The sequence below is a fragment of the Schistosoma mansoni genome, chromosome 1, assembly GCF_000237925.1.
Source record: "Schistosoma mansoni strain Puerto Rico chromosome 1, complete genome".
Classification (NCBI taxonomy): Eukaryota; Metazoa; Platyhelminthes; class Trematoda; order Strigeidida; family Schistosomatidae; genus Schistosoma; species Schistosoma mansoni.
This window is the reverse complement of record NC_031495.1, coordinates 43,367,761-43,389,811: the sequence shown is the minus strand read 5'-3', so window position 1 is coordinate 43,389,811 and position 22,051 is coordinate 43,367,761. Positions and strand designations below refer to the sequence as shown.

The window sequence follows — 22,051 nt, the reverse complement described above, 5'->3', positions numbered from 1 at the left end:
TGAGGAGTCCCACAATAGGACGAAACAGCCGTCCAGTGCTTTCAGGTTTTCCATGGTGGTCTAGCTTCAATTGATTCATGATTTCAACTGTATACAAATAAATAAGTGTATAACAAAGACAAAAATTTTAACAACCTACAATTACTATCAGATGTGTTGGAACTTGTCGTAGGAGATTTTCTTCTAATTGTATATGTATATCGGGTTGATCATTTTGCGTGTTTGATGATAACGTAGCATAACGTTCTAATATAACATGTAAACTGTGAAAAAAATTTCCAATAATAAACATCATTTAGTCAAATACGAACACACAAGCTATTACATAAATAAAAGATTTGAGATGTAATTTTTATTAAAAAACTAACATCGATAGGAAATTCATTCGAAACCAAGGAATAGGTAAATTTTCTGTACTAGTTAAGGGATATTTAACAGGTGAACATAACTCAAAGATGTGCCAGATGTGATAACTGTAACTTATTTACCATATACGGCTTCAGACACTGAGCTTCAAATAAACGAATGATTGAGGTATAGGCTTATTTTTGAAAGTCATTATTACTGCGTAAAATTTTAATGGCCAGAGTATTACAATGGTATTGTGACCGAAGAAAAGTATCATTCAAGATTCATAATCTTAATGTATAACTGCATGCTGATAGATGTTAGACACAACGAAATGACGGTATGGTTATTGTAATTTAGTGAAACAATGAATAAAAATTTACCGTTCGCTGAACTAATACTATTCGATTCCAACCATATTGAAAGAACATGTAAAAATGAATGGAGAGAAGCATAAAGTTTTTTTCAAGACAAATAGCTAAATTAGCAGATAACTTCGACTATAAAATCATATGGATAAACAGACGTCTTGCTTGATTAACATTTATTAGGATAACGAAAGTGAAGATTGGCACCAAAGACTAAACAAACTGAAATTGTTTACTACCAATCAGGTGGTTAGTTAGTGTAAATTTCCTTAACTCTACAAGAGGTGAGTAAGAGCCCAAATGAGTCCACGGAAATATATGAGACCAGTTTGGATCCTGATGAGGAACTTTAGCTGCCTCAACACTGCGAATATGCCTTTTTGATGGCTGACAGCTAGTGTAAAATCCAAGTCCATGGTTTGTACGTACGTCTCATCCAACTACATGATTTCAGTTAAAAATTGTGGTGTATACAAGCTTTCACTACTAACCTACAAGATCTTAGTTTTAGATATTTTGAACACTTAAGTTAACAGAATCAGATAGATTATATATTAATGGAGTAAATCAAGTATTAGGATCAATAGGAAATTTCCTATTCTAGAAACTGATAAATATATATGTATTTTAGATAGAATGAACCATAATATATTTTACAGGAAAAATGTCATATTTCACCTCAATAATAAACAATAAAGCAAAAAATTTTTTAAGGTATAATCTATTTGCCTTACCAAAATATTTACTATGCAATACCATGTTGTAAAACATATATCAAGATGGCATCATAGAATAGTTTGGTACACTAAAGGAATGATGAAGAGCATATTTATGAATACACATATAGAAAACTTTGAAATTAATTTATTTTTATTTTTAATCAATTTGAAAAGCAGTAATTAAAATTACCGAGGCAACTTCAAATTCCCAGACACCAATGGAAGTAGTGTATAATTCAAATAGTGCGGTGAGTCAGGCAGTAATCGTACCTTCAGCTTTTGTTGACCAGAAAACATAAAACCATGAATCGATTCTAATTGAAAAACAGCCTCCTAATTTGGTGAATAAAAAAGTGAGGAACCCAAGAATGAAAAAGGAACAAACAGATATTACAATGAAAATCCTCATTTCGACAAATCGAGTGAAGAAATTTCTTCTTAATTGTTACGTAACGTAACTACTTGATAATATTATTTCATTGTTGTAAATTATACATATGTATATTAGCGTAGAGCCAAGATGAAAAACTAATTGAAAGGAAATTTTTTCGCTCGATTCGTTCTTTTTACGAAATAGAAATTAGTTATGAATTATACATTTGTGTATTGAAAGGTAAAATTGATTTGCCCCCAAATGCCCTGGTACGGCCGAGAGTGGGGAGAGTCCGCTCTCCCTCTCGAAATGCTCTCACATGGCCACGTGAATATATAGCCTCTGACAGGGAAGTCATACTCACTGCCTTCTCAAAGCGGGGGTGTTGTTTACGAAATTGATAGGACGAAGAGCGAATGTTCGGCGCTTTAACCGGGTTCGTGGACATGGAGGGTCCACCTAGGGGAGTTGGAAAACCCTGATTCCAAACCAATGGTGCACATGGGCTCCAGTATCCTGAGGGAACAAACGGCGTATGAATCGATCGTTGGTCACTGGCCACCATGGAACTGCATCTCCTCACAATGTTCCACTGCCTTGTGGATCAGATTTTTAAGTCGAAGGCTCGGGGTGTGGCCCCCTAAGAAAACCACCTGCTTCAGTCTGGGCACCTGGGCAGTATCTCAGCCCTCACAAAAATCAAATGAGATTTGTGTGGCGCGTATGTATCTGGTGCTTTTTGTACCAATATTTATGTGTTTAAATAAATAATAAAAATAAATATCTCTAATCAATTGAGTGATCCGACTCACTGACACGGCTACATTTACAAAATTACCTTCATGATTTCCAAGTGGAGTGCATTAAAACTTTGCCAATTTCTTCTATGAAGAAAACGTCACAAGTAACAGTACATCAAGGTTATCTTGATGGAGTTTCATTTTTTGAACTCGACGGTATAATCGTAAAGCTTTCATCGTTCTTCAGAACATCATCAGCATAAACTTCAGGTAGAAGTGGGCTTTTCAAAGTCGACAGGACAAGCTGTTAGTCTTACGTAGAGAGTACCTTACTTCTGCCTGAAGCTTATGCTGATGATGCAAAGAAGAACAATGAAGGCTTTATGATTAAACCATCCAGCTCAAAGAACGAAATTCCACAAAAATCATCAACCTCAGTTACAAATCTTCTCCAACATCAAGATAAAAAAGTCTTTATATATATGTAAAGCGGAATGGCAATTTTTTGAGTATTGGGACAAAACTAAGCAGAATTAAAACTGAACGATTAACTGTTGTTTCGGAAACAGTGGAAATATAGTTGTTTAATACATAAGTTGATAAGTACAGAGCATTAAATACCTCAACATATGTGAAACCAGATAACACTTTTAGATTTATATTTAAATGGTTGCAAAACTTATATTGGAACTCCAACTCAAAGATGTTTTATAAAATTAATGATTATGAGTGACAAAAGATATACATATTTTACACACATTAAAAAATATTAAAAAATAGGTTCATGAATCTTACTACTTATTTCACATAAGTAGTCTGTTTTAAACGCGGCATATTTTTGGATATATCATTTCTATATGTACACAATGGAATCACCAGTATTAACTACGAAACTATTTTAGTTGGAATAAGTCATTCATTTCTTATGGGAGATTCTATCGAAAATACAGTTGTTCTCAGTTTCATTCGATAAACATCAAATAAAAATGACATACTTCGATCGTGAATTACTTTCATTTCCAGTATTTATTTGTTTCAACGCATTCATTGAACACTTTGCAAAAGAAATTAAACATTAGTAAACAATGAAATCCCAATCTAATTTCCAGAACATAACATGTTCGTAAATAACTGGCTTGTAAGAGATAGAAGAGTAAGTATGAGACTGTGGACTAGATAGCTTGGAATAGAGTTAAGTGACAAAAATCACGCCTGAGTTAAAACAGTCAATGTTGTGGCCAGAATACTGTTGATAAAACATTGTTTATCGAAATCACTTTAAATACGTTTATGTTGAACCGTGTGTAGATTAAGTTACCGTCTCGACTGTATATGTATGCCATCCGATAACGTAGATTTACTAACAAGTTTATTCTCTTTAGATGAATAACTATTACAAATTAGATTTAAATGAGTATTATATACGTGACAAAAAAATTAATTTAGTCTTCGAAATACCTGCGGATAAATAGTTTTGTTAGATAAAATAAATGTGATTGGAAATGGAGTGAGCATAACACCATAAGCTGGAAGTTCTGCACTAATTTGAATAGGTAAAGACAAAACCGGAATAGTCGGTAAGGCGAACTTCGTCGTTGCAATATACGGTTTTATATTATCATCATTACGTGTTGATGCACTATAAAAAGACAGGGGAAAAGTTGTGTACGAATGACTGAGTATATATATATATATATATATATATATATATATATATATACAGAGAGAGAAGAAATGGACTATCTAGAAATATTCATTCTACTTCAATTTAGTAAACATACCAGTATGTACTGACGCTGTCAGAGTTTATTACTGATATAAAAGTTTCCAATATGGATGTCTAAACCGGGTACTTGAGTGAGGAAAATAAGTGTACTAAGCTTTTAAAGGTTAACCAAATCAAAAGTACTTGTACGACTCATAAATATGTCTTTTTCCCTCAAGAAATGAAGCAACCTTTTCAACCAGTAGCGCGAGTCTGTCAACATTTTTCACTTATCATTTGGTCTATGTCTGACTGATTCAACATACTGCATAAAAATGAATGAATGGTTGAATTCATGTGAAAATGAATTCTATATTCTAAATTTGGTGACAAGAATATTCTGAAAACAAGGAGGTTGTACATTTTTCATCACATTGACAGCAAAAGCATTGAGATATTCAACAAGATATAAAGTACGATAATTTATTAAATAAACCTGAATAAGCATGAAGTATGCATCGTTTCTAGAATTATATGAAGTTTTAATTTACAGGGACTGGACATCCTAACGACAAAACATCACAAATCCTCTTCTATTTAGAAAAACAGTGACACTGACTGCATTAACTTTTAATGCAACTAGGTAAAAGGGTATCATTAAGGAGGCCAATTATGATTATGAACATTGTATTCACTATTTAGTTGTCACACTAAGAAAACTGTAATGCTCAAAACTAAAAAAAGGAAAATGATTATTGGTTTTTTAGTATGCCACACAACAGTTCTTAAAACTTTGATTTAGCAACATCAAATAAATGTACGTTGGGATAATCTGAAAGAATTTCGGAAATTACTTAGAAGAACGGCAATCTACTTTGGTAATGTTGCCGAGACACCGGAAGTTAACAAATCAGACGGTTTATGAAAGCATTTTTTATGTTTTACCGAAAGTATTACTCGAAAATTCATACAATATTTAACCTTGGTAAGCAGAGGTGGGTAGTGGCTAGCAGTGGAATCAAGGACACGCGTTTCGTCCTATTTGGGACTCGTCAGTTGGATGTAACTGTATCTGAGTTGATGTTCACTCTGGGACTCGAACCCAGTACTCTCGCTTCAAACGTCATCGCGTTATCCACTCGGCCGCTGAGTCCTGATAGCCACTTGCTTGTGCGATGGCACAAACAATACTAAATGAATTTAATATTTAAGCTTGTTTTTATTCAATTTCCTCAGCCTTCTTTTATTGAAGTATACGCTTCATTGTTCTATTGTCTCAACACTTCTTATTGCGTAACCTTATAGTATTTATGAATTTTATTTCAGCATCTATACTTTTCCGAGTCATTGATGTATTTCCCATCATGAAACATAGATTTTAGCCCTTGTTATTCCAACTAGTACCACCAAATTGTACTCTTTATTTATCGCTTATTTTTGTAATCTATTCTACTGTTATCACTGACTTATAAACTGCCTTGGCTAGCTTTATAATTTCATATATGCATATAAATATTACTATATGTTAGAGTAAAGCCTGATGAGGATCTAATTGAAAAAAAAGTATCGTTCGTTTATATATGTTGTTCTGATTTACAACATGGGAATGTTTAGGATTTTATATCTAAGAAATTCTTTATTTATGAAGAAGAAAGTTGCACTTCTCGTTTCACCAAGAAATATCTCTTCTTTTATCAATTATAGAATGATTTCCTATAAAGAAAAAATTCCTATTTTTAGACGACATAATTAGATTAAATAGATTTGTAAATGAAACACAAGGTATAAGAATATATATATATATAATACACTGACCGTGACCAATGAACGATAATAGAGCCTAAATTTATTGCTTCGAGTGAATTCATTGTTTCTGTTAATAACAACATGTGACATTCAGTACAACTTTCTGAGGATTGGATAATTACTGAAATTAGAAAAAACCAATAATTTTAATGAATTGTTGTTATACCAATAAAAAACCTAACTTATTATAAATAAAATGACTTAAAGAATAAATAAATGTCATTACTACGTATATTCAGTCAACAGATAAACAGAAAATCAATTAGAACAGTGAGTAATTGTTTTGGTCATTTCAGTTTATCACTGAATTCCTTAAATATCTCTATTGTATTCATATAACTAAAAGAACGGCTTTAAAGTTTTAAACATCAGGGAGGCAACTGACTGGTGTTTAGATCATCGAAAAGAAATTCTAAGAAACATAATTTCTTCAGTTTCCGCACTATCGCATTACTTATTGCAGCGACGCTGATACTCATTATTACTAATAAGATCATTGATTTCATAATTCCTTTGCTAAAACCCTGCATAAAATGTTCTGTTACAAGCGAAATATAGACCTAAACTTCGGAGTTTTTAGCTCTTTTAATAGGCATCTCACAAACTTACACAAGTTTAATAACACTGCAATAATTTTACATCGCTTAGAATACACATAGGGGATTTGAAAGAAACTTATAAACAGTCGTTTTTATCTTTCGAAACAGTATATAAGTCTTTGTTTTGTTCTACGTAAGGTAGTTTCGTGATAGTCGGTTACACAACATTAGATTGCAGTATATTAAGGTTTTTCGATCAGGACATATCAGATAATTAATAGTTATTGTTTAAGTGTCTTCTCGGTAAATATTTTCAAAATGTTTTATTATCTTTTATTATTCGAACACCATAAACGTATCCACTTTGGCTTTCTTGTAAGTATGCAAATGAGAAGTATATACGGAAAAAATGAATGACACTGAAAGTAATTGCTGGATCCTTGAACAAGCATTCAAACATGAGGTATCAAATCTAACCGCTGCATAAATGGAAGAAATAAATCTACTGGTATACAATGATTATAAATTGTAAGAGTATGTGTATGAAGAAAATCAAGTTTAGTTATTAATAAAAATAAAAATCTACAAAGACAGTTACTTAAACTTACAATTTTTGATGCATGTACTATGGAGGTCACTTGCACACGATATCTCACTAGCCTAAAATACAATTTATGTAAATGAAAATATTAGCAAGACCCCTGAAAATAATTATTAAGACATTGAATATGTGTATACAGTACAGTGCTTACATATTCACTTCTGAAGAATATACATCTCACATGATGAAGAGACATATATTACAAAACAGGCGTTATATCAGTCAGTCAGCTACAACGTACGACCAGGTACATATATATGCATCGGTCCAACTTGCCATATCTCATTAGCCCAACAAGATGAATACCAAATTCATAGAATTAGTTACTTCGAGGGTTAATCTTGAGTGCTGTTAGAGGTATGAGGGCGGTTATCACTTCCCGGTCGCCCACAACGTGGAAAGGTTCTTCTAGAGGTACCTGTAAAAGAAATTGGGTTAATCTTAGTGACCTGAGAGCGTGAACTCAGTGCCAAAGAGACAACTGCTTGACCTTTTTGTGAGTAATTTCAATGTTAGCTTCGTACTTGCTGGGATCTTACCGCCAGTGACGGATATATATATATATATATATATATATATATATATATATATATAACTGGTACATTAGGTACAAAAAATATCGACTTACCACTTCCAACTGTATATCATGTATTTCCAGTTCCCAATCAGCTGTATTAGTTAACTTGAACAATAACAAAAACTCGGTATTAACTATGAGACTTTTAATAGGATGTTGCTAAAAAAAATGAAATAGGAAAACAAACACTGGAGATAGTCATCCCATTTATGTTTGTAATATTTGTTACTTAAATTATGAGCGTATAAATAACCGAATGAGGAATCATCAGGTTAACACCTACTCCAGTTATCAGAACAAATTTAATGGTGGCACTGGACGCAAGCAAGATCTAAAGTTTAAGATTCGAGATGAAGTAAGCTAGATGCATCGTTCGATTCCGCATCAAATCAATGTTAATTATCAATGGATCAAAATAAATAATGAAGTGAATACTTTAAACCACTTATTTTTTCTTTTGTCAAATAAGACATCTATGTTGATTGCTTCTAATACAACGTTCTGAATTTTGGCGCTCAGAAAAATAAAGTTGTGAAGTACTTCATCCGAAAATATTATGTGATTCATATTTGTTCACATCAAAGAAATAGGTTAGACAATAAAAACTGAATAACAATCGGAAATATTGATATTCTGAGTCAATACCAATTTAAATAACCATTTCATATAGTAACCTGTTATCGGGCTTATAACGATTGAGAATCACTGGATTAAGAGTATAATATTTATCAGATAAGTTGTTCATTGGCAAATAGTATTACAAGAACTCACATGGCACACTCAGATCAATGAGAGTGGTTAAGATTGAATGCTAATAGGGATTTCTGCATTTTATTACTTATTTCCTCATTCGAATCAAGTTTTAATCTGATCACGTTTTTATATAAACAATAGATTTATCTCGTTTCGAAATCTAACAGACACATATAAAGTAAAATAAGTAGAGACGTTCAGCATAATCATTTCTAGTGTGATGACTGACATCAGTAGGACTTTATAAATTTATTCACAAAATAGATAAGTAGCAATAGAGCAAGAACAAAAAATTGAGCAGAAGAACATGAATTCACTTTATCTTATTGGTTTTGATCAGCTGCTGCTTACAACCTATAATATTTAAAATCGAAATTATTGTATCATCATGGTGAAAGAATGAGAGCAAAGACAATGAGTGATGTAAATGAATATAATATACAAGAGAAGATTCTGCATCATCAAACATAGTAACAACTAATTAATTGATTACATAATGAAGTAGCTCAACACAAATTAATAACATTTAAGAATATCATGAGTTGAAATCAGTCAGTTACAAACCAGATAATAAAAGCCTCAAATCTCAGTGGCTTTATCCATATTTCGCAATAAAATAAATTCATATTATTCTGCTCAATTCTTTGTTCATGCACTATACAAGATAATAAAAGGAACTAAATGTATGAGTAGAATTAGTTTGAATTGTTTCAGATTCAGATTAATAGATGGTGTTTTATGATTACAACTAATGCACTTATGGAACTAATTTAAAATAACTGTGGTAATACCAAACATAATAACAAAAAAATACTTACTGTTAAGGAGAGTAGTTTATAGTCTAATTCAAATGGTGACAAGATAGTTAAATTAGTTTCAATATTCTGAGTACATTGAATTACCATTGCATTTTGGTCGATTACATTTTGAACTAGGTGATTATCTACATTTGACAGCTTCATGTTATTAGATAATTTCACAGATTCATGTATAACATTATATACTAATGGTGTTTCTGTTGTTAATGAATCCGATAATGATAATAAATAATCGGGATATTCACAAGGTAAAATTTTAGTAGAGAAAGTTAAATAACATGAAAGTGTTAGATTATTACTAGAAACTAACGAAGAAGATGAACAACATAATGAAATCGTCACAGATATAGATTGATTTGATGGAATATCGTCTAACTTCTTTATAAAATACGCACCACTTGATTTTTGAGATGAATTAATATTTTTAGTTGATATATGAGATATTAATTCAGATGAAATGCCAACTATTATATAATTGTCTATTACAGTTGGATTTGTAGTCACTGTTGTGTATGATACAGTGGTAGAAGTATTACAAGCATTGTCAGGAAATTCAGTTGGATCTTTTTCTCTCGGAATTAAACGGACAGTTAAACTAGGAATATAAAAACAAACAACTTAAGTTACAGATATTTTGGAAGAAAAGTCGAGGTTTAAAGTCTTGTTAAGATTGGGAAATTTCACATCGAATACAACTAAACTTTATCATATTTACAAAAAATGTTCTAATAAGAGATATTGTTTACGGAATATTTTAAAGGTTGCAATAGTAGAGACATATAAAATTTATTAAACAAAACAACACACTAATCATGTTTCTATTTCAAAAACTGATAAGTTTATAAGATTAGTTTAACTGATGGAAGTATAAGTCGATGAATGACAAAAGTAACAAGACTTCTGCAGCTACCATACCTTGGTATCAGTCAGTAAATTTCCAATAAAAAATATAATTGGACATGATTGCCAAGACTTATGAAACTACGTGTTAGTGAGCACACACATGGGTCTAGAAAAACTTCGTATAGAACACAAAAATGTTTCTCATTTGAAAAGAAACATTGGTCTTTCAAACACTAAACGCTTGTGTATTAGGTCTACGAATACATTGAAAGATCTAAGAAACCTATGGATTGCAAGGACCATTCAATTTCGGTCAGATATAAAAGTTGATGTGTGAGCGAGAATGATAATGATTGGTTGTCTGTTTAGTCAGACTTGTAAGTAGTATGACAGGCGTTAGATGAGTTATATATTCTCTTATCTTTATTATTATTGATTGTGTTGAATTGTTGTCGGTTTTTAGTGTGGAAATATATTTATGTTCTAGTTAGGCTAATCATGTGTTCTCGGTCTGGATTGTGTTGACGTCCTGTAGAACAGAAACTAGGAGGGAATCTAGTGTCGATATTCGTCTAAGGTAAATTAACGTCCCATTCGTGTTGACGTGGAAAACCAAGAGTTATAACATCAGTATTTCTATATATTTTGGCTTTCCATAAAGCGCACAGAAACAGATGATGATAAATGATCACTGAGAATATCGACAACTGTAAGATCAAGTATACAATAAATGGAATTGTCATCTGAGAAACCACCATATGACGAATATACGATTCTATATACTCACTATTTTGAATTACCTTCTCACACAAAACTCATTTGAGAATCTAAGAAATAATCGACAAGAGATTTGCTGTTCAGGTATATTAGTTTTATATTTCAAACAAATTATGTAATAAGCCAATATAAATGAGTTTGAATCTCATAAATAAGCAAAAAAGACATCAACCACGGCAATACAATAGGTTTATGACAAATGAAAATAATCTAAAATTGTGATTATGAACAGTTGTTGAACCTTAGTAACAAGAGAGGTAGTTATTTGAATATACATAAAAAATAAAACTTACTTAAGTTTAGTACAGTCACTCAGTGTTGGATTGCGAATAGTTAAATTTATTTGAGAAATTTCATTCGCCAGTATACAAACATTTTCGGGCATAGTGATTTCTAAACCGGAAGGTGGATGATGCATTCTACATAATACGTAATTAAATATTGAAAAAATAACTTGAACAGGTGAAAAGTGCATTGAATGTTAATCACTGAATAATGTAATAAATCTGTAATCATTTGGAGGAAAACATAACAAGGAATATTGTATGTACCTGTAGTGAACCAACACTCAGATGGGGAAGATCAATTTATTATTTAATGCATGATTACAGAGTTCTTTCGTAAAAATGTGTAAAATGATATATAAAGTACTTCATTTGCAAATCTTCTATCAATTGTCTCAAACTTCATCGTTTCTTCATTGCTATTACTACTAATCTCTGTTTACATTCCCGTTCTGTTCGATTCGATCTCAACCTTCTGCTGCCAGGCATTCCACTTCTGATTGGTGTTACATACTACTTATTTCGACAGACATGAGTAGCATAAACCAACTTGTTGTTGTAGAATACATGGAATGTGGCTAACAGTGGGATATAAGGTGCACGTCTCGTCCTATTCAGGACTCGTCAGCTGGATTTACCTGCATCTCAGAGTTGACGTTCGCTTGGAAGGCTACCGCATTATCTACTGCTGGCCACATTCCATCTATTCTATATTCATAAAGGCTATATCGAAGCAATGCATATAGGATGCACATATGCCAACAAAGATTGATCTAATTTCAGTCCAAAATTCAACAATGGGAAAATCCAAATCATTTTAAATTGAATTAAGACATAAGGTTACTAGCTGTTGACCGATTTAAGATTCATATTGAAGGTCATGCATTAATCGCAAATGATGGTGCCAACACGATATTGGTCTGGCTGTAAAACGTCGTGTTTACATCTTAGTGAGACCAATTCAGGTTTATGCTTGAGGAACCAAGCCTCTGTGAGTTAAAGACATTTGGTGACTATGTGTTCAATCAACGTCGTCTGCAAAGAACTGCTGATGTCCAGTGGCAATGTCAGATTTCACTATGCGTATTAGGGTTTAGCAACGATAACTTAATTAGTACCATCATCTTGAAACACCGGCTTTGATGGCTTGGATATGTGCTAAGAATATCTTTAGTGTCAGTTGAGCATGAATCATAAATCAGACACATTCAAGCATCGACTAGAAGAAAACGGAACTTTATTTGAAGGTGCATTTCAAAGCAACTATTAGAATCGAAAAAATGGATATGCAGATAATAAAAGAAATTGATAGTATTTTTTTGATAATCTTGATCTCTTATAATATAACTTAACCATTCCATGATGCGAATTCATCAACTATGCGTTAAGTAATTAATTAGGAACGCGTAAAACTTACTCTGTTCGAATTTGACTGTCAACAATATCCCAGTCTGGTGGGAGGTTAGGAAATTCATGATTAATTATGAATCCATTAGATTCAATTTTAAGAGGGTTTTTCTGTATTCGACATTCTGGTACTGAAAGAACAACCTCTTTGCACCATAAACCACAATTATTTACATTATTTACATTATCATGTAACACATCATGTTGTTTCTTTGGATTATGATGTTTATGACCAATAGTTTTACGACCACTTAGATAAGGATGATAATCTGATTTTGTATTCCATTGCCATGAAACTGTACACAATATCAATTCACCAATAACGTCTTCATAACAGTTAACCATAGGTGGTGATAAACATAAATGAATTGAATCAACCTGGTGTGAAAAAAGGATATTAATGAAAGTTACATTTTACGAAGTAAACAATCGATATAAATGGAAATTAAGAATAAATGTACTTGTTCCTTTATTTTAATATGGCTTTATTCTTTCATTGTAATCACCATAAAATGCATAGAAATTCAAAAGTTTTGTTTAAGGTCCCATGTACGTCCTTAAAATCACACAATAACCGACAGTAACTGATGCAATTTGTTGCATCAATCTAATCGTCTAATCTAATCGGAAATTATATCTCGGTGAAAACAAAATATTATTTGTTGTGACTTTATAAAAGGCCGTCGCCAATTCGTTATGATTTTATGTCCGGCGTTTGCTATGTGAATTATCCACCAATCAAAATACGACTTGTCTAATCTTAACACTGCGCCGAATGAATGACGTTCAACTGGTATGAGCAGTCTAGCGTCCTTATTGGTCCCTTGGCTGCCCAGCCCTTCCAATTGAGTCCAGAACACCAATTGCAGCTTCTGCTATGCGAATCATTTATTTCAAGCACACTCAGTTTATATACCAGACAGACAGACGGCATCACACCATACAATAGAAATATTTGTACAGGATCAAGTCAAATGTGGCTGTGAACGTGGGATACAATTATCAATAAACTGAATATAGTTTAGGGACAGTAAATCGTATAATAATAATTCATAGGTCAAAATGAAGCTTATAATAAGATGAATATAGATATACACAATATAATTACTCAATAGTTAAACAATAAGAATATATATAGAATAATAGTCCATTAATAGATCCCGGAAATCACCCGTAGTTATGTTTTCGCTAGGATATAACATTATTTAAAGATAGCCAGTTACATACAACATTAGTATCGTTAGTAAGGCATTTTTCTCTGTATAGAGAATTAAAACCAAAGTACAGAGTTGTAAATTCCCTATAGAGCAGCACTATCAAAAATAAAAAAACAGAATTGGTTGTAAAACAGAAATGCTTCTTAATTGATAGAACCAGAAACTAGAAATCCGTTAAAACGAAAGGTTGAAATACTTTTTACAGCTTTCTTTCTTTGAGATGTGGGAACAGCAGTCTATTGACAAAATTAAGAAATAGCAATTCATCAAGGAATTCATGAAATTTTTGTTCGTACAAGCTCATATATAGTAACTTCTGATGTATTTCCCAACTATTATATTTTGGATAGAGCTGCTAATAATTAAGGAAATATAATCAACTCCATTTTTGTATATACCGTTTCGATCAAGTTGTCTAAACTGTCGTAGTTGTACTCGGTACTCTAGCAATTAATAGGGTACGGTACTTTTTCTTGCAGTTCAAAGCGTCTTTAGAGTAGTTTATAACTAAGAAGCTGCTGTAGCATTCAGTGATTAGTCGATATTCGTGGACACAATGATAGGAAAAACAAGAATTACTTCCGATGTACCTAAGTAACCAGTCTCAACATACTACTTGCCCATAAGCCTGATTTAAGCTTCAGAATACATTATATTGAGTTCAGTAAGTATCAACAGCACAAAAAATTCCAGATATGAGATATAAGTTTTTAAGGTTTCTAAGAAAAAATTCCTAACAAAATAAGAGTTATGTAAATACTAGCTTACTTTAATTTGGTTATCAAGTACGTCTGAATTAAGACATAGTAAAATCACTTTGAATTTTTCTGTTGAATTCAGAATAAATTTAGATGGCCATGTTTGGGATGTCTGATGAGTTGAAACATTTCCTGATAATGGTTTGTTTATTGTATTAGGCGGTACGTTGTGTGAAGTTGAACAATCGACCTAATAGTATTGTGTGTAATAGATGACAAGAAAATTTCAGTATCAATAAATGGAGATAAAAATTAAATAATTTGTTGACGCGATTAACGCAAAAAAATTATTATGCTAATGCACAGTTTACTGTATAATATTCTAGTGTTAGGACTGACTATCTATAAAAACTAAAGTATTCGGCATAACAAAGAAGAACTGCATCTCATCGAGTTATCGTAAAATTATGAAACACCTTCCACTTTTAACTAATCCTGTCATAGGACTTTGAGTAACTAATATCAATTGATCATGTTACATAGTAAGTTTGAACATAAACTACCAGATACAATTAAACGTGCGAACACAAGTAAATTTATTTGAATAATTGCTGAAGTACACACATTAAACAACGAGTTAGAGGTTAACTTATTTGACACGAAATATAACATACAAAGACTCAAAGTGGAGTGCAGTGATGAAAAATTGTTTAAGTGAACAAAAGTCAATTTACACAAATGTCCTGGAACGATCGAGGGTGAGCAGTATCCACTCTAGAACGAGAAGCGAATGTCCAACGCTTTACCTGGGTTGGTGAATACAGAGCATCCACCTAGGGGAGTTGGAAAACCCTGATTCTAAACCAATAGTGAACATGGGCTCCAGGATCCTGAGGGAACGAATGGAGTATGAACCTATTGTCGATCACTGGCCACCGTAGGACTGCACCTCCTAACGTCGCTCCACTGCCTTGTGTATAAGACCTTTACGTCGAAGGCTCCGGGTGTGCCCCCCTACGAAAATCACCTGTTTTGGTTTGAGCACCCGGACAGCACCACAGCCGTCATACAAACAAAATGATGATTACTACGGGGAAAATTATCCTTGCTTCAACTCACATTCAGACAAACCCCACTCACAACCGTTTGATAACATTCGTTTTTATTTCTTTATGGTACGTCACTTATGTAATCCCCTTCATTCTCATTCTGTGTATTTTATTTTTCAATGTACGGCAGCTCACCTATGGTGGAATCCCTGTCCTACCTAAACGATCTCAAGTCACTGACTGGTCGAATGTTGAATGCTATTACCGACTACGAATACTGAAACAGTCTTTCTGAGATCACTTATACCATTCAAACTGGCTTCCTTCAACGTTCGCACACTAATACAGATCGGACAACAAATTAGTTTGGCCATGACTACAACCTGTTTCTGGCTAGCACTAACTTTCGACACAGTCATCGCCAATGTATCACCTGGCGTCCTCCCTCTGCATCTCAAACCTGAACTCACATTGCGATCAGCTACCGCTGGTGTGGTTGTGTACAGGACTGCCACTCCTTTTGGGATGCATATCTGGACACTGATTATGCCTTTGTTTGGGCTAATCTTGCCGTAGGTCTTAGTAGTGAACAAATTTATCGTCCTACATGGACCGATCTCAATAAAATGGTTACAGCCTCTGTTGCAACTAAATATCAAATCGAGCTAGGTTCAAGAATAGTTGCCATCCCACCGAAAAGTATAGATGAGCATTGGGTGCAGTGGCATGACGCCATGAAAATGGAGAGTAGCGTAGCTTGCGGCTTCGCGAAACATCCCGCTTATAAGCACTGGAATTCTTCAAGCTCATTACAACTCACTGAATCCCGTCGGTCTACTCCAGGTGACCAAGAGTTTGACCACAAACAAAGACTACTACTTAGTGAAATTGTGCAAAGCTTGCGTAAGGACCGAGAAGCCTGGTGGTTGGAGAGTGCCAATCAGTTAGAAGCAGCAGCTACATCTGGCAACTCATGCGAGTCGCTAGCCGCAAGAAGTCTGGTGTGAGTGAAACAATCTGTGAAGATGACAGGGCGCCAGTCACTAACATCTACCGACATCTTGGACGATGGGTAGAGTTTTTCGAGGAACAGTCCAACTGGTCTGCTGCACCGGTAACATCGGTCAAACTATCCTACCCTCCATGACTTGTGACAACTGATCCACCTAACGAGGCGGGAGTCCTAGAGGAACTACAACTCTTGAAGCGCTACAAATCATCAGATATAAATGACTTACCTTCAGTCCTTTCTAAAGATGATGGTGACTTTCTGGCTAAGGAACTGATTGAGTTGTTTACAAAGGTCTAGCAATTTGAGAGTGTTCAAACGTCATGGAATGAGTCGATAGTTGTCCCTATCTTTAAAAAGGGTTCACGTCTTTTCTGCAACAACTATCGGGAGATAAGTCTACTTCCGATTGCGTTCACTATATTAGCTTTCGTCATACTTCGTAGGCTGTTCAAAACACGAAAGATTGACTCGCAAGCAACGGGCTGGTTTTCGTTCTGGTCGAGAGTGTATTGATCATATCTTCACCCTTCACCAAATGTTTGAACATCATCACATTTATCCCAAGCCAAAAATCGTAGTGTTTCTTAACATTAGGACCGCCTTCGATTCGTTGGACAAGACTGTTGAAGAAGAGTGTGTCTGAGAAGTTTATTAACATCTTGAAAGCCTTATATACTAACACCTCAGACAGAGTGAGCTCATACGACCACCTCTCTCCATTGTTCCATTCAAGTAGTGGGATAAGGTAGGGTCCCTCAATCTTATCAATCCTATTCAACTTTCACATCATGAAGTTCTGGAAACAGCTCTGATGGATTTAGATAATGGTGTGAAGATTTGTTAACCTTCAGTATGCGGATGACATTGTCTTACTGTGAGATGACACCCAAGCCATACAATCCACACTTAATCATTTAGCAGTCAGTGTCCATAGGTGCGGCTTGTGCTTTGCACTTTCGAAGTGCAAAGTACTTTTACAAGACTAGTAGGACCCTGGACATGCACTCACCCTAGGTAGTGAGCAGATAGAGGTGGTTAAGAAGTCCGTGTATATCTGGGTAAGTTCTGGTGGTGGTGGTGTGAGTGATGAGATCAATCCACATATAGTGAAAGCCAGAGCAGCCTATGGCAATCTGGGCCTTCTTTGACGCCTTCATGATATTAGTCCGGCTGTAAAGAGTCGGGTCTACAGTGTGTCGATGAGAGCAGTTTTACTGTATGCTTGTGAAACCTGACCTCTCCGAATTGGCTCCGAATAGAAGCCAGTGGAGATCCTCCTTTCACTTTCTTCGCAAGAGTGGACGTAACTACTTTAACTTGAAGAATTCATTCTGGTTGTGTTTTTGTTAACTGAACTGTTTCTCCGATTATTGTTATAATTATTACTATTATTACACTCTCATACACTAATATCTGTTCATTGTTGTTCTTCGTCCATTATACACACTTTACATTCTCTGTCTCCTCATGACCTCATTGTTATTGCGTAGCGCATATGTATTTGGTGCCCCCTTGTACCAATGTTTATGTGGTCAAATAAATAAATCTTGTATGTAGGGTCAGGTATTCAAATTGCTAAACTATTTCAAATTAGAATAAATAAACTGACCAATACTGCCTGACTTTTTATCGGTTCTCTGACTGACATTGGTTTGCGTATTGATAAGTATGTTTCAATTAAACTAATCACCCAAAAACATTTAATTGAATAATGCACTAGCTTGCTGTGTGCAAATCACTAACATGATATATAATTCAGGATTACTAAAAAGACACGGTAAAATTATCCGGTGATGTGACGATAAGTCTATTTAAACTACCTTGTTAGAAAAAGTCACGGTGACATGATGAACAAGGATGGGTAGAGGAGCAAACGATCTAGAAATGAAAATAAAGAAATAACCAAGATTAATATCAAACAGGTTCACAAGTAGTCAGTTACAGTAGGCTAAAACAAGGGAAACATTATCATTATCACTGGTCATGAGACACTTGGTTATGATCAATTTTTCTGTATCTCAAATAGTCATAGTGGTAAATAATGCCGTTCAACATGGAAAATAAATAAGATCAAGTGGCTAACTAACAATATACATTTAAAATCAGAAGGGGTATTATTCAACATATGCTCGCTAGTGACTGGCTTCAAGAGATATTGCCTGGAGTTCTAGTGAGAAGCAGTTACCAGTGGAGTTCAAGCAGGTCTGGTGTGAGATAATAACTCACTGAAGACAATGGTGGATGTGTCGCTTAATTTCGTGGATCGGTTGAAGTTAGGCATTAACGCCGTTGGATGCCGGCCCGCTCAGTAGTTTAGAGGTTAAGCGCTCACGCGCGAGAATGATAGGTCCTGGGTTCGAATTTCGCGAGGCGGGATTGTAGATGCATACTGCTGAAGAGTCCCACAATAGAACGAAACGGCCGTCCAGTGCTTCCAGGTTTTTCGTGGTGGTCTAATTTCAATTGACTCATGATCTGAACTATTAAAAATATATTTGAAAGTAGTTTATATTAGTATAGAGAATTTGTGAAGATCATAGAAACCTCACAGTTTAAATTATGAACTGATCTTAGCGCTGCTAAATCTCATACTAGAATGAGAGGGCCGTCTAATGCTTCAAGGTTTTTAATGGTGGTCCAGCTAACACCCGTTCTTGATGCCTATGTTACCGTCTGACTGATGATTTGCGATGAATCATCGATAAAAAGTGAAAAGTTTTTACCACATTTAGGTAACAGTGCTTGAGCCTTTTTACATTGCATATATCATTCACCAAAAGAAATACAAATCGCTCGATATCCTTATGGAGATTCGTACACTATGGTATTACCCAGGTATCAAGACTAAAAAGGACTAACCTCAGTCCGAGTACAAAGTACAAAAGTTGGTAACAAGTAGTGGGACATCGAGATTCCACCGATAAAGTTCATGTTTATTATAATAAACTATTAATTCTTACTAATCTACTGTTGTTGAGCTGTTATAAAGTAAGCTAGTTAGATGTACGATGTAGTAGTCGTTATTGTTCGCCTGGATGAATCGAAACACTGCTGAAAAGCAACTTTATTAAAATATATGAAGACGCAACAGAATGCCAATTAATTAAAATAAAAAACGAGATTATTTATACAATACCGTAAGAAAACAGCTAACTGAACCGGTTGACCAAAAGTATATTCTGGTTGTGAAAAGCAAACTTTGCACTGTACTGAAACATAAAAATAATGATGAGATTAGTATAATACGACTAATTTCTTTGATATGATTTAACAACAGAACGTTATATAACTGGACTTCAGATGGTACAGTGTTCAGGAAGACTAAAAATGTAAATTCATAAGTTACCATAAAAAGATGATGGTGACTAGCAGTGGAATCCAGGACGCGCGTGTTGTCAGCTGAATGTATCTGCACCCCCCAGTTGATATTTACTCTGGGACTCGAGCGCAGTACCGTTCGCTTCAAACGCTTCATCTCTGCTTATGATGCTTGTGACTTGAGGCAATATCAAGGCAATCTGCACAGTATACACATATGTTAATAAGAGCCTGATTAATTGCAGTCCTGAACATCAATGAAAAGATTTAAGCAACCAATACAAGAATGAATTATCACAGGCAAGTTCAGAAGATCTAAATTATTGGGATCAAACACACTAAACTTGGGCGCGAATGGACTTGACTTTGTATCTGTTCGGCTACATTGAGTAGTAAACATGAAAAAAAGTTTTAAAGCAATTATTTGTTAAGTATTTTTCTCCTATTATACTTAGATTATGTACTCTGTTTTGAGACATATTCTGAATGTGTGGGACGATTAATAATTCCAACTGAATGGTAAAATCGGAATAGGTGGAGCGGGGTTCGTTTCTGTTTGAAAATTAAATGCCTTAACGATTAAGTCAATGTTCTACATGCCAGATTAGATGAAAACGAAATTATCCGTTAGTTTATTTGGGATTTAATATTGATTATCCCTTTATTTACACACTTACTACATGTATTAAGTCGGGTAATGTCCAATGAAATTCTACACTTTTCGCCAAAATGTGAATCGGTTGAACTTTGTGACTTTTTCTCGATATCCACTTTATTCTCACTGGCTGATTCATTATGTGCAACGTCCGAATGAGCGTTCGAAGTATGTTGCATTAGTACGTCTAACTGTTTTCTCCACCCGTCTTCGATAGTTTTTATAGTATGATCAAGCTCAGGAGCAAACATTATGAGATTAGGAACTCCTGTCTAAAATAAGAAAAAAAAATATCTAGCGTATTAGGAACTAAGAGTGAAATCGAGACAGTAAGGTGAGGCATTTTTTAAGCATATCCAAACCAAAAGACCTTTACTGTTAGAAAATGAAACAAACAGTAAATATGTTTGTATCCATTGTCTTGAAAAGAACTCCAAGGACTTTCTATTAGGATTAGACTAACAATTAGATTGCTCCATGGAGTAAATCAGCGATATAAAAAATTAAGTTATTTTCCAGTCTCATTATTTGCGTATTACTACCATTTATATCAAGCTTGAACCCGGAACTTCACAATTGATTGATGTGTTTTTAGGTATTGTTATTCTTACTTTTTACATAGTAAAAAATATCAAACCGATGAAATATAACACAACTTATTCTGTTTACTCACAACACAGAAGCTAACCATACATGTTCATTAGAAATGTGTTGTTCGAAACAACTATATACATAGAACAGTTGATAAATTACCTTAAGGAAATCAAAAATTGCTTGTTGAGCCTGTACTTTGTCACAGAGAGGCATTGAGCTGTCTAGAACGGCAAACAATGGAAAACAAAGAAAAAGTTAAAGAGAAGAGCACCCAAAAAGTAACAATAACGACATAAGAATTGGGAAGCAAAACCAACTAATTTCATGAAAATAAGTTAGGTAAACCGAAAAAGGCGAAGCATGTTCTACCCATCAGTGATGAAATGAGATTACATAGAAAGGAGGTCCGTGTGTGTACCGAATATCTCACATTATGCAAACATTATAAAATTTGTCAGTCAGTCGCAACGTAGAACTTCGTACGTACTTACATCAGTTCGAGTTGCCATACCACATTAGCACAGAGATGCAGTTGTCGATTCAAATCCTATAGTGGTAGAGGTAGTAAGAGTATAAGCAGTAATCCGAAAGATTAAGGTTTGAAAATGTTATTCAAGGAGTATAATCCAGTGAAATAAATTTGGAAAGAGAAAAAAGATAGAGACATGAAGAATTCAGATGATTAGAATTTGGTAGAACACAAGGAGTGGATGCACCTTCGCCATTGCAAACGATTTTGAGCCATGTCATTCAAGGTCTCTAACCATCGATTGCTATCATCTCGCGAATCCCAACCAGGTAGTCTACACATACCAACATGGCTCAGTCCAACTGTCAGTGACTTTATGGA

General features: G+C 34.3%; 1 protein-coding gene across 1 annotated transcript in view; it reads right to left on the bottom strand.

The window, feature by feature from the left end:
- Smp_143240 (hypothetical protein) overlaps positions 1-22,051 on the bottom strand; it is a gene marked incomplete at both ends in the record, with an annotated part of 45,021 nt that overhangs the window by 1,142 nt on the left and 21,828 nt on the right. Inside the window, 13 exon segments of the mRNA XM_018794515.1 lie at positions 140-263; positions 1,626-1,768; positions 4,007-4,187; positions 6,069-6,180; positions 7,207-7,258; positions 7,828-7,935; positions 9,348-9,942; positions 11,261-11,386; positions 12,669-13,036; positions 14,644-14,823; positions 18,455-18,512; positions 19,771-19,843; positions 20,630-20,875. Of these exon segments, the coding sequence (XP_018648920.1) occupies positions 140-263; positions 1,626-1,768; positions 4,007-4,187; positions 6,069-6,180; positions 7,207-7,258; positions 7,828-7,935; positions 9,348-9,942; positions 11,261-11,386; positions 12,669-13,036; positions 14,644-14,823; positions 18,455-18,512; positions 19,771-19,843; positions 20,630-20,875 (2,366 nt within the window).